This window comes from Mchenga conophoros, linkage group LG7 (genome assembly GCF_057382185.1).
Source record: "Mchenga conophoros isolate Kocher_MC1m ecotype Shallow Benthic linkage group LG7, M_conophoros_male_GT1.1, whole genome shotgun sequence".
Classification (NCBI taxonomy): domain Eukaryota; kingdom Metazoa; phylum Chordata; class Actinopteri; order Cichliformes; family Cichlidae; genus Mchenga; species Mchenga conophoros.
The window spans coordinates 26,712,078-26,725,040 of NC_140532.1; the positions used below are offsets into that span (position 1 = coordinate 26,712,078).

General features: G+C 38.5%; 1 protein-coding gene across 1 annotated transcript in view; it reads left to right on the plus strand.

The window, feature by feature from the left end:
• Positions 1-1,191: 1,191 nt before the first annotated feature.
• carmil2 (capping protein regulator and myosin 1 linker 2) overlaps positions 1,192-12,963 on the plus strand; it is a 63,103-nt gene continuing 51,331 nt past the window's right edge. Inside the window, exons 1-13 of the mRNA XM_085283162.1 lie at positions 1,192-1,327; positions 6,552-6,655; positions 7,797-7,847; positions 8,363-8,422; positions 8,580-8,701; positions 9,223-9,320; positions 9,561-9,631; positions 9,781-9,854; positions 9,934-10,009; positions 10,868-10,956; positions 11,501-11,595; positions 12,103-12,189; positions 12,745-12,854. Coding sequence (XP_085139288.1) covers positions 1,300-1,327; positions 6,552-6,655; positions 7,797-7,847; positions 8,363-8,422; positions 8,580-8,701; positions 9,223-9,320; positions 9,561-9,631; positions 9,781-9,854; positions 9,934-10,009; positions 10,868-10,956; positions 11,501-11,595; positions 12,103-12,189; positions 12,745-12,854 — 1,065 coding nt within the window. The 5' untranslated portion in view covers positions 1,192-1,299. The remainder of the gene's footprint in view (positions 1,328-6,551; positions 6,656-7,796; positions 7,848-8,362; positions 8,423-8,579; positions 8,702-9,222; positions 9,321-9,560; positions 9,632-9,780; positions 9,855-9,933; positions 10,010-10,867; positions 10,957-11,500; positions 11,596-12,102; positions 12,190-12,744; positions 12,855-12,963) is intronic.

A 12,963-nucleotide genomic window follows, 5' to 3' on the forward strand; every position in this document is an offset into this window, starting at 1 on the left:
ACTGTCGTCCTCTCGCTTTTATTTATTCATCAGCTTCTCAAAGTACTTCCATCTTCTCAACACCTGGCTTACACAGCTTGCAGTCATTCAGTTGACCTCCTCTATATGCCAAAGTATTCCAGAGTCAAGCATGACAACATCTGTCTGACTGCTATTAATTATTTAATATTGTCAGCCTGTCCCAGCTACTATAAGGCACGAGGCAGGGTACACCCTGCACACGTCACCAGTTAAAAGGGACCTGTCCAGGGTGACACATAGAGACAGACAACAATTCATACCTATGAAGGTAACTAACCCCACTAACTGCATGTCTTTGGACTGTGGGAGGAAGCCGGAGTACCCAGAGAGAACCTACACAAGCATGGGGAGAACATGTAAACTCCACACAGAAAGACCCTGGCCAGGTGCTGGAATTGACCTTCTTGCTGTGAGGCAAACGTGCTAATCCTCCTGGAGCACTTTCTACAACAGGATGGGAGAAAAATTCAGTTTAATTCTATTTATTTATACAGCGCCAAATCAAAGTAACAGTTGCCTTAAGGCGATGTACAAAACTGTAAACGGATCAAAGCAGTTCTGCCTTAACTAAATGTAGATAAAACAGTTTGAATGTGCACTTTGGTTCCCCCTGGTGGTTAGAGATAACTACTAATGAAAAATATAATTGATTCCATCATAATAAAAGTAAAAGTCATTAAACCCTTATTATGCTTTCATAAATACTATTTCTTTTATTTATCCTCTGACGTTCAACATTTGATTAGTTCCTAAACTTCTAAACACGATGCACAACTTTGTAAAACTGCAGGTTTCCTGCAGTGTGGGGGTTAGCTTCAGTTCCTTCCTGCTTAGTCTTCTCTGTGTTCACAGTGTTATTGACTCACAACATGGAACAGGATGTGAGTATCTACGTTCACAAGCAGAGGGTGCATGCAAGCAGAGCAAGAAAGGTGACGTGTGTGCATGCATGCAGGGTGGAAAGAGAAAGAGGGTTATATGCAGATGTGCTCTGAAAAAGAAATCTTATGGTGGTTTCATGTGTGTACCTTCACACCTTTAGTATCTCCACGCTACATTTTCTTGTTTTACTATCTCCTCTGCTCCCTGCTCCTGACTCAGTGCAGTTGGATTTGTACACACTGTTTTATTAGATTAAAATCTGTCTTCTTTTTGTAAATTTGGCGGTATGGACATGCATCTTTCCTTTCGTTATTTCTCTAAGGAGCAGTACAAGATCACAGATTAACTTTTTGTGCATCTTCATATTAATTTCATCGTTTTATTGAAGTCCACAGAATGGAGGCTGTTTCCCAGAACCTGCAAGGTAAGCTGAGCCATTTTCAGCAGCAAAGTTAATGCGCTTTGATATTTCTGATTCTTTGAACATAGGATGATAGCATTGAAACACCTTAAAGGTTTTTACATGTATTTCAACTCAGTCTGTTTAAGCTGACCTAGTTAAAGCAAATGCAATCTAATTCAGGGGCTCCAAATGTTGCCATACTGGGTAAAAACGGGTGCTTAGCAACAAAATGTGAGACTTTCTGTCACAGAGATCATCTTACATGTATTTATTTTTGTCTAAAACTTCAAACATACAGTTTTAATGATGTAAGATTATTTATAAAGATGTAAATAATCTGTGCTTCAGTGATACTAGCCATACAACTTTTTACTGGACTAAATCCTGACTTCATAAAAAACATCTGGTCTGCACAGTTAAGTTAGGCTTTTCTTTTTCATTGAAACAAACTGTTTATGCCTAAAGGTCAGCTTCTCCTACTTAGTTACCGTCTGTGTTTCCACTTTAACAGTCAGTGACACCAACTGACAAAAAGAAGGAAACGTGACTCAGTGTGTGGTTTGTTAGCAGTGTTATGAACTGAATAAAGACAGTCCGATACCAGGACTCTGAAATTATTACTCTGTTAGTGCTCCGATTAATTTCTAAAGAAGGGTGGGTGCACAGCTGACCTTCATCATGCAGCATTCTGCAGAAATTCAGTGTAATCTGAGCACATGATCGGTATTGTATGTAACATGTCCCTGAATTCAGCACAGCAGTCAGTTGCACTCTGACTGTCAGTATTTCCATGCCATAGACCTTGCCGGTGCCAAAAAAGCCTCTGAATAACAGTGAATCTGGCACTTGTTTGGTGAGGTGACTCCGAGAAATTTCTGTGCCATCTTAAAACTCTAAACTACCTGAACTTCATTAGAAATGATCACCTAGTCATGTATAATCAGGGTTAAGGTTGGAACTACTAGGGCTCACTTCTGTAAAACATCAAACCCTGATTATACAGCTATTGCATAATAACAGTTTGAATGTTCTCTCACAGATGTTTTACTGTCTTTGTGGGGGACGTACCTAATTTCTGTCCTTCAGCAACTTCTGAGCCTCAGGTTCATTTCATATCTGCTGCCCTTTAGATAGATTATTAAAAACTAATATCACATGCTATTTATTTGTAGATACCGTTCAGGTATGTTTTTTGCCCCAACCAAATAAGCTAATGTTATTTATAAATGAATGGACAACATTAATTTGATCAGTTCATTTAAGTTTTTTTGTACAGGTCATTCCCAATAAGACAGACGTTCTAATCCTCAGAAAGCGTGGCTTACATGATCAGTAACACTGTAGGCGTCCTGTCCTCTGCTAATTTTATCAAATACAAATAATTTCATCTTTGACCAGTCCCAGTGTTTTTGCACCCACATAAAGGAGTTTTCTTTGTGCTGATTTTCCCCCACAAAGCTTTTTTTATTCTCACGTTCATCCAGACCATCCTTTATCAGCTTTTGTTATTCATCATTGTCTTCGCTCTGTATCTGATTACTTGTGGGAAATTCAGGCTACTATTTGGCCACTTAACACCTGATCAATGTGTCCATCTCCTTTCAGTAGCTTACCGTTGCCCACATCACCTATTTTCAAACTTGTCAGCCTCACCTACAGAGCAGTGTACTGTTGGTCTCTGAGGTCTCCTGTGGATCAAGAATCAAGAGTTTTTGTGTCATACACACCATGTGTGAGTTTTATAATATAAATCTGTAATTTTGTATATGAAAAGAATGAGTGAGTGGACTCTTGTAAAAGTCTTTTCCTTCTTATACGGGTACATACACAAACCAGATGTTATTGTAACTGCTGATTTTAACTCTGATTTATAGGGGAATTTGTAAAAGTAAGGTATCTAAAGCGACAAAACCCCCTCAAATATATCTACTATATTGAGTTTAACTGAAAGTCATTCACATTGAAAGTCGTTACAAATACATTTCCTTTCTGTACTAAAGTTACAGGGCAAGTTTCCATTATTTCAGTTTGCCTCAAACCGCAGAAAAGAGGTTGCTGGGCAGTTTCAGATCTTGCACTACTTTTGTTTCTTTGAAAACTCAATTTCACAAGTTTACACACACAAGTTTTCACAAGTCTTAGCATTTCACAAATCACTATATTATCACTATGTAATTCCCTACACTAAACTCTGAACTCCTGCCTGTTCGTTCTTAAAATGGGCTGGAAATAAGAACCACGTGGGTAAATAAACAGAGTTTACAAAGGATGGATGTCTTCATGCCTCACAAAGTAGGTGGTGTTTATAGGTGGTGTTTAAAGCCTGGTAATACGACTGTTTAACACGATGACAACAATGTGCTGTAGCTCAGGTGGTAGAGCAGGTCAGCTACTAACCGGAAGGTTGGCAGTTCGATCCCAGGCTCCTTGTCAAATATCTTTGGGCAAGATACTAACCCCAGGTTGCTCTCTGATGCATCCATCAGCGTGTGACTGAGCACTTAACACCCATTCACGCAGTTTAGTGCTTGTGTGGTTAGGTGAACGAATTAGTTGTATAAAGCGCTTTGAGTGCTCAGAGTAGAAAAGCGCTATATAAGAACCAGTCCATTTACCATTCTTAAACCTTCCATTGCACGTGTTGTCACTTACCCTTCAGTCCAACACTGAGGATGCTTTGGAATTTGGCCCTTTGTCGGCCAGTTGTGCCAGTTGTAACTCCTACAAAATTTCTAGGTGCAGTGAAGATGCTGGTGGTGTACAGTGTGGAGGATCTGTGGATCTCAGTTCAGGTTTTTGCAGAAATGGTCCTGTTTGCCTAGTGTCATCCACACTATATTGCCAAAAGTATTCACTCACCCACCCAAATCACTGAATTCAGGTCTTCCGATCACTTTCGTGGCCACAGGTGTATAAAATCGAGCACCTAGGCATGCACCGCTCGCTCTCAGGAGCTCCGTGAATTCCAGCGTGGGACCGTGATAGGATGTTACCTGTGCAACAAGTCCAGTGATTAAATTTCCTTGCTACTGAATCAGAGGTGGCAAAAGTACAGACATTATGTACTTAAGTCGAAGTACAGATACGAGTGTTAAAAAAATACTCCAGTAAAAGTTGAAGTACTGATTCAACTTCTTTACTCAAGTAAAAGTGAAAAAAGTACAGGCTCTTACATGTACACAAAGTAACAAAGTAAAAAGTAGCTCTTTGGAAGATGTTTCTACACTGAGTAGTCCTTCCCTTTAAATCGAACCTCTCTTCTTCCTCTCCTGTCCTGATTTTCTTATCTTTCTCCATCTCTGAGTGAAGTTGGCTCTCTTTCTTTTCTCTGCCTGTCAAATATAGCAGCTGGACCTTTAGCTAGCAACACACTGTGCAAATAACTGCACACAAACAGTTTGTGTGTTTGCTGATGTTTGTTGAACTGATAAAATGTGCATTTGAAATTACCTGCACCTTTAAAATAAGACTCCTTTATGCTCCTCGCTCCTCTTTTGAAGCACTAACTAGACGCTGAAGTACTGCTACCACAATTTAAATATCAACAAAAACAAAAATACCCATCGTACTTTAACCGCTGACTTTTTGCCTCTTCCATCTCTATGTGACATGTCCTGGTGAATAATACATGAACAGGACTGGTTTTCTTGTGTTGCTGTTTAGGCTCAAATTGGTTTGATGTTTGGACGCTCACAGTGAAGTGAAATAATAACTCACCTTAAATATGTTAAAATTAATAATATATATATATTTTTAAATTAAGTAATAAACCTGTTTTGAAAATGTAAGAAGAAAGTACATATACTTGTTCAAAATGTAGTGAGTGAAAGTAAAAAGTAGTCAGAAAGAAAACTACTCAAGTACAGATACCTGAAAATTCTACTTAAGTACAGTAACAAAGTATTTGTACGTTGTTACTTCCGACCTCTGTACTAAATATTCCACAGTCAGCTGTTAGTGGTATTATAACAAAGTGGAAGCAACTGGAACGACAGCAACTTAGTCATGTAGTGGTCGGCCACGTAAGATCACAGAGCAGTCCCTTAGTTTCAGTGTTGGGAACTCTTAATGCTTCAGCATACCAAGACACTTTGGACAATTTCAGGCTTCCAAATTTGTGGGAACAGTTTGGGGATGATCCGTTCCTCTTCCAACATGACTGCACACCAGTGCACAATGCAAGGTCCATAAAGACATGGATGAGAGTTTGGTGTGGAGGAAACCTACTGGTCTGTCCTCACAAATGTGCTCCTTAAAGAATGGTTATAAATAAACACTCCTAAACTATGGAAAGCCTTCCCAGAAGAGTGGAAGCTGTTATAGCTGCAAAAGGTGGGCCGACATCATATTAAACCCTATGGATTAAAGAATGGGATGCGACTCAAGTTTATAGTTAGGTCCATATATATTTGGACACAATATATATTACCTGGTTATTGAAATGTAATTAAATAATGGTTATACAATGGATGTCATGTGTAGTCTCTCAGCTTTCATTTGAGGGTATCTGCATTAAAATTGGATGAAGGGTTTAGGAGGGACCAAGGTAATTGGACAATTGATTCAAAGGCTATTTCGTGGGCAGGTGTGGGCAATTCCATCATTATGTCATTATTAATTAAGCATATAAAAGCCTGGAGTTGATCTGAGGTGTGGTACTTGCATATGGAAGATTTTACTGTGAACAGACAACATGCAGTCACAGGAGCTCTCCATGCATGTGAAACAAGTCACCCTTAAGCTGTGAAAACAGAAAAGAAAACATCTGACAAAGAACAGCTCATGATCCAAAGCAAACCACATCATAAACACAGCGGAGGCAATGTGATGGTTTGGGGTGTATGGCTGCCAGTCCCACTAGGACACTAGTGTTTATTGATGATGTGACACAGGACAGAAGCAGCCGAATGAATTCTGAGGTGTTCTGAGACAAGCTGTCTGCTCAAATCCAGCTACATGGAGTCGAACTGATGGGCATCGTTTCATAATACAAATTGACAATGACCTAAAATATGCAGCCAAAGCAACCCAGGAATTTTTTAAAGCAAAGAAGTGGAATATCCTTGAATGTCACCAGGTATCCAGTCACCTGATCTTAACCCAACTGAGCATTTCACTTGTTGAAGGCTAAACTTTGGACCGAAAGGTCCAGAAACAAACAGTAACTGAAGCCTCTGCTGAAGATGTCCTTAAAAGTATGATAGCAATAGTGATGGTCTGTTTTTGTGTGTAATCCTGTAAGCAGATCAGATATCAGAGCTGCTGAAGCCTCACAGAGTCTGTCTGGTGACGCCTGTTATTTTGAACAACTCCAGTCTGACAACTGGAAGGTCAACCAACAGGTTTATGGTGAGTATCATTGGTAAAAGCCAATACCTTTGGTCTAATGGCTATTTCACTATGACTACTCTAACTAAATCTGAATCAGCTGGTGCTCTTACAGGATCAGCCTCATTACTACTTGTCTGCTAACAGTTTGTTTGCACACAGAAAACACGTTTATGTGGGCACCAGGGCCGCTCTGGCATCGGCATGTACACAAATCTGCCAGGAGGGGGCACTAAAAGATCTGTTTTTACAGTGCGTGTGATTTAGGGTTAGACAAATATTTTTTATCAAGAGTCAGGATCACTTAAAGTTTACTTTCTTGTGGATTAAAGTAAAAATAAATAAATAAATAATGTTGTTAAACTACTTTTATATTTTGTTCATTTATTTAAGATGGATCAATGTATTCAAATAAATTTTATTGTCCATTATTGATTGAATAAAAAAATGGTAAAAAAAAAAAAATAAATTACATATTATAAATTGATTATGTGTTTGTTAAAGTGCATTTTGACTTTTTTACTGTAACTTGTTTACTATATTTTGACTTGTTTACTATAACCCGCTGTTTAAAAAGCTAACAATGTATGTATAAACATGTATGAAGGTTCTTAAAGCAGGTCACTGAACAACTTCAAGTTTAATGTTAATTTTTACGAAGTAAAGAAATTTACACTACTCTGTCAAAGGTAGAAAGGAATAAAATACAGATTTTTAAGAACATATATTTATGGCATGATTAATTAATGATTAATGATTGACGCAAAATCAGAGTAAATAAACTGTTGTAAAAGTAATTTGGGCAACATTAATTTGTACCTATTGCACAAGAAGCTAAACTTTAGGTCATCCTGACATGTGACCAAATTTCATATGGTAACTTGTTTCCTGTGTAAGCAGAGTGGTAATAATGAGGATGACGCTCTACGAGCACTAACTGTCCATCTGAGAATTGCATTCGGCTGCTGCAACACTGACATATGGGACGGTTGCAGGAGCAGCATGCCACTTGTGGACCTCAGTGCTACTGTAGTTTGGAGGTCAATGTAAAGGACCAAAATTGCATAAAATGACACTGTTCCTCTGAAGCTGCAGGCATTGGTCTGTCAGTTTGATATCTAATAGCTTTTCTCTTTGTTTTTATGATGTCTGTTTCTCTTAGGTACTGAGTCTATGGAGAGGCTACGTGGTTATAAACAAGCAACCTATCAGGGTAAATTACAACGTCTCTTTTAAACCAAACCAGCTTAACTTAAACATTGTGTGATGAGGTTTGAAATAAGAGGGGTTATTTTTTTCCTTACTGGTTCTTACTTGATAAATGACCATTGTGAGTTATGAGCCTTATGGATTATCCTTTCTGACTAGGACACTGTTTCTGGAGAGAGATAGAGCTGAACGTGCCAAACATTTTCTTTTTATATGTATGTGCATAAATGCCCCGATGCATCGGTGTGCACAGATTCATTCTCACTGTGCATAGAATAAAGCAGTGTAGGACTGGGCGGATATGGCTTGCAGTGTAAAAGCACTGCATCAGTATCAGGCCATTTAACACTGCAGTGAAAGGATGGATTCGGCCGCACCACAGTTACCAAAAAACAATCACATTTTTAAATGGAATTTGTTTTCACTTTGTCTTTATGTGTGTGTGTGTGTGTGTGTGTGTGTGTGTGTGTGTGTGTGTGTGTGTGTGTATTCACACTCATGCCTTTCTCTCATGCACAGGTGGAGAGCACCTTTAGCTACCTGGAGATTTGCGCCATTAATATTCATAGTCACATGAAGGTACACCATTTATCAGTGTCAATATATAACCTGTTTTTACATTAAATTTTTATATGCACTTATGCATATATAAAACACACATTAAGACAATATTTGATTCTATAAAAAAGACTAGTTTTTATATGCGGAGAGTAACACACGTATGGATGTGTTGCAGATTGTGTTGGAGACAGACAGACAGACTCTGTATTTCAGTGTGTTACACACTGAAGATCTTGAAGCCATGATCAGTCACATGACCGCCTCATTGAAGAGGATCTTTCCTGATTCTTCACCAGGGTGGGTCCGTCTTGCAGTGGGCTCGTACCAGTCTCAAAGCCAATGGCTTCTCAAATCACAGAAAACATTATATGTTTATTATATACAGTGTGTGTTTTTAAAGATACTCCCCAAGTTTACATACAGTTTGATGAATATAGGAAACAATCATAGACTATATATAAAAGACGTAGCCACTACAATGTCATCAGCTGGTTTCCAAAGGCCTGTTGTTGCACAGTCAAAGTGAGCTTGTTCACCTTTGGGACCTTAGCTTTTTGAAATCAGATCTCACACATGGTAGATCTGTCCAACTTTACTAGGCTTTCAGGACAATAAACATGACTAGAAATTCTAAAAGCAACACAATTATATATATTTAGTAAGACCTTAAGGCCGAAATACTTTGAGGTGTTTAATGAGGGAATAGATCAAGTGAGTCAAGACCTGAATTTCCGAGCTCCCAGTCAATAGACTCTTGGTCTGTCTGCAGAGTATTGCAGTTTCATGGGGTACATTTCATATTTTCCTTTAATCCTCAGAAAGCTGTTGAAGACAATTCCACCCGATCTCAAGGACCGACTCCTCACACTGATTGGTGCGATAGAGGAGCAGATGAACAGTCAGCCTGGCTACTGTGGTGTGTTTCATTTCCCAGTTTCAGATAATGTAGTTGGGATATCACTTACTGTACTAACATGTAAACATTTATAAATGTGTTGTACATACTGTGATAAAGCTAAAGACCATTTCAGTTGATCATAAACACCGTGTGATTCAAACATTAGCAACACTAACTACATGATCACCGACAGTTTTGCATTTCAGAAAAACAAATGAATTTAAAACTAGAACTAATGTATCTGAGTATCGTTCCCAGGAGGATTCTCTGATACCTATGCTGCTTTGTGTGATTTCAATGAGATGCCGTTTAGAGAAGAGATTCAGTGGGTATGTTAATGTGGCATCAACATAAAATCTAGTAATGCCGTCTGCACCAAACTTTAGATGACTCACATTTGAAATAAATTCTAAAATTTTAAATCAATTTTAGCACTTTTTATACAAATATTATAATTAATGTCAAACTGTTTATGCAGGATGTTGACAACATCTACTACATCCACAACTGGAGACAATTCAACCTGCAGGACTTCAGCCACTTAGACAGCAGGTGAGATACAGCATTATGATGGCTAATCCAGTCATACTTTACCGCTGTTACATACCTTCTTTGTCTCCTTTCCTCACAGGGACCTGGCATTGGCAGTAGCGGCTTTGTCCTTTAACCAGTGGTTTACAAAGATTTACTGCAAAGATCTCAAACTGGTACACTATGATTTTTATTTATTTATGTTTGAGTGTTTGAAAGAGTTACCTAAAGGTTTGCACACTTGAATCCAGCTTTTTCTCAAAATGACAACTATTATTCTCATGAATAAACTAAGTGGTCATTTAATAATAGGAACAAAATATATGTTAGATCCAACACAACTGTCACAGAGCAAGACTGCGGTGCTGGAGATGTTATCAGACTGTGGAATCTATATGGAAATAATTATTTGCTTTATTGTTTTGACTGTTATTTGCTTGTGACCCCAACAGTTAATAAGCTGATCAGATGATAATCTTCTTCTCCTTAGCTCTCATTTCAGGTGACATTCTTAAGTGTAAATTCATTTATTATGAATAATATTTAAAAACTATTAGAAAAGCATATAAAAAAACATAAAAGATTGATTTCTCTTGAGGGTTTTGGATCACAATCATTCATAAGTTGTTATGTTCGGGTGTGTGGCGTGGATCTAAATGGAGACACTCGAAGACACGAGTGGGTTTAAACAAGAAGCGAGCTGATTTATTGAGGCTGGTAAAGAGTACAGAGCTGGGGTCTGTAACTTGAGGAAACTTGTCGTGATTTGGTGCAACATGAATGAAATTGAATCGAACTGAAATTTTGCTCTTTTCCATTCTTGATATCACTCCAGACCAAATTATTTCTAAGACCAAATACACAATGACAAAATAACTTGGGTTAAAAAAAAATCCCCACCAGGACTTTATAAAAACCTCTCCCAGCTCCTGGATTCACGGCAGGCTTATTGTGCATGTGTTTATGGGCCACTGCTAATGCAAAAAAGAAAGTTGGAAACACCACTCTGCACGTTTCTTGTTTTGTTCTTTCAGTCAGTGGATATCCAGCAGCAGCTGACATACCTGCTGTCGAGGTCTCCCAGTCTGGAGGAGCTCTCGCTGGAGGCCAGTGGACTGAAGCTGTGAGTTTCTGTGTCCACATACAGACGGGTCAAAAATCAATGAAAAAACAGAAAGTGTCTCAGAAAGATGTGGGGTCATTATGGAGCCCAGGTGCTCTATTGATGAATGCATTATTATCATGCAGAAGAAACCACTAACAGCAGGAGAGAACACTGAGAGGACCATTAGTTTCAAACCAGCAGAATGCTCCCCACAGCTCAACAGAGCTCCTCACTGCACGTTTGAGCTTTTAACCATGACTTTAACAAAATCTGGGACTCTTGTCTCAGGACCCCTCCTTCTTGTGACAACATAGACCTTTGTTACTCTGGCTGAGTGTTTGCACTCGTCACAGGCCAAGCAGATGCCTCCTTTATGTTACTGCGGTGACTCAAGATCCAAACATCTTAATTGTATAAAACATTTGCACAATATCATGTATTTCAGGAAAATATATGTACTCAGGAAGAAATATTTTCACTTGTTAAACTAGGCAGACTTTAAATTACTTTGATTTACAGTGTAGCTTACAGGTATTGAGACTGACAATAATCTTCTTTACAGGGACTTTGCAGTCAAAATGGCTGCTGCCCTCAAAGAGCATGCCTCGTCTAACCTGCAATCTATCAACCTCTCTGGCAATCCAATTGAAGACAAAGGTGAGCTTTTTAGATTTGACACCTGATTCATGTATGTGGTTGTGACTAAGATGTGAATAGGGGGAAAGCGTCTACTGCTGCAAATCATAATAACTGGTTTGTAGTTGTATGCCTTCACCAAACAGCTGCAGTTTAGATTCATATCTGTGCAGACTCAGACAGTAATATGTATATAGTGAAAACTTTTATTAAAGGTATGAAGTGATTGGCAAACAAATTTGATTCTAGTAGAACATAAAAGCCTTCCTGAGAAAAGGCAAGCGTCACCAGCACAGACACATCATAAAATGCAGGTAGTAATCATAGATACCGAATAAAATGACTAAAAATAAGGATATTTTTGTTCTAAAAAGTGTCAAGTCAGTGAATGAGAATATACAAATCGCAGCAGAGTTGAATTATTATTAATGTCATTGCCTCTACCTGTGCTTTTCTGCAAAATATGTCCCTTTGAAAGACACTATTTTAACTCACAGTTGTGTTAATGTTTTGTGTTTTCACTGCAAGGTGTAATAGCGCTAAGTCAGAATTTGGAGAATCTGGAGAAAGGACTCAAGCGCCTCTCCCTGTCCAGGGTGTCGATGACTGCCAGAGGTACAAACACTATAGAAATAATGTGCTGTTTTCATTAGTTTAATAAGATAAGGAGCAGAATGAAGACAGAATCGAGTAAATATGAAGAGGAGGTGAACACTCAGGACTTTTACAGTCTGAAAGCATATATTGAATGCCAGAAAGAAACCATTCAGTAGAACATTTTAGTTGCTGAATGTGCTGCTTAAAAGTCACTCGACCAAAAGGTAATGTTGTTCCTGATGACCTTGCACTTCAAAATAAAAGCACTTCCTGTCAACACTTTGCATTGTACCACTAAATAATTATAATTAGTGTGTTAAAACACACCTCTTAGATACAAATTCGAACAAATGCTGAGTATAGTATGATCATATTTTTGTACAATACATCCAGGTATATCAGTTTTGCAGATTCCTCTTTTGCTCGTCTTTGAATGAATATGAAATGAATAAAAGGAGGATTCCTTCGGATATTTTGCCTGCCGCCATAAATGTGTTTCACACCATCTTTGCTGTCACATCCTTACCCCATTCAAAATAATCATTATTTGTGGTTTGATTGTTTTTTTTCCAGGTCTCGGCTGTCTGAGTCAGGTGTTGTCCTCCAGTCAAAGGTTCTCAACATCTCTGACCCACCTCGATCTGTCTGGTAACACCAGTAGCCTGGTTACTGAGGAAGCCACGGTAACACTCTGCTTTAAGTGTTTTCACATGATATGGATTGAAGACAAATGATGCAACGAATACTCTTACAGTACTTGCAGTACACGTACCTTTAACATCCAGAAGTGGT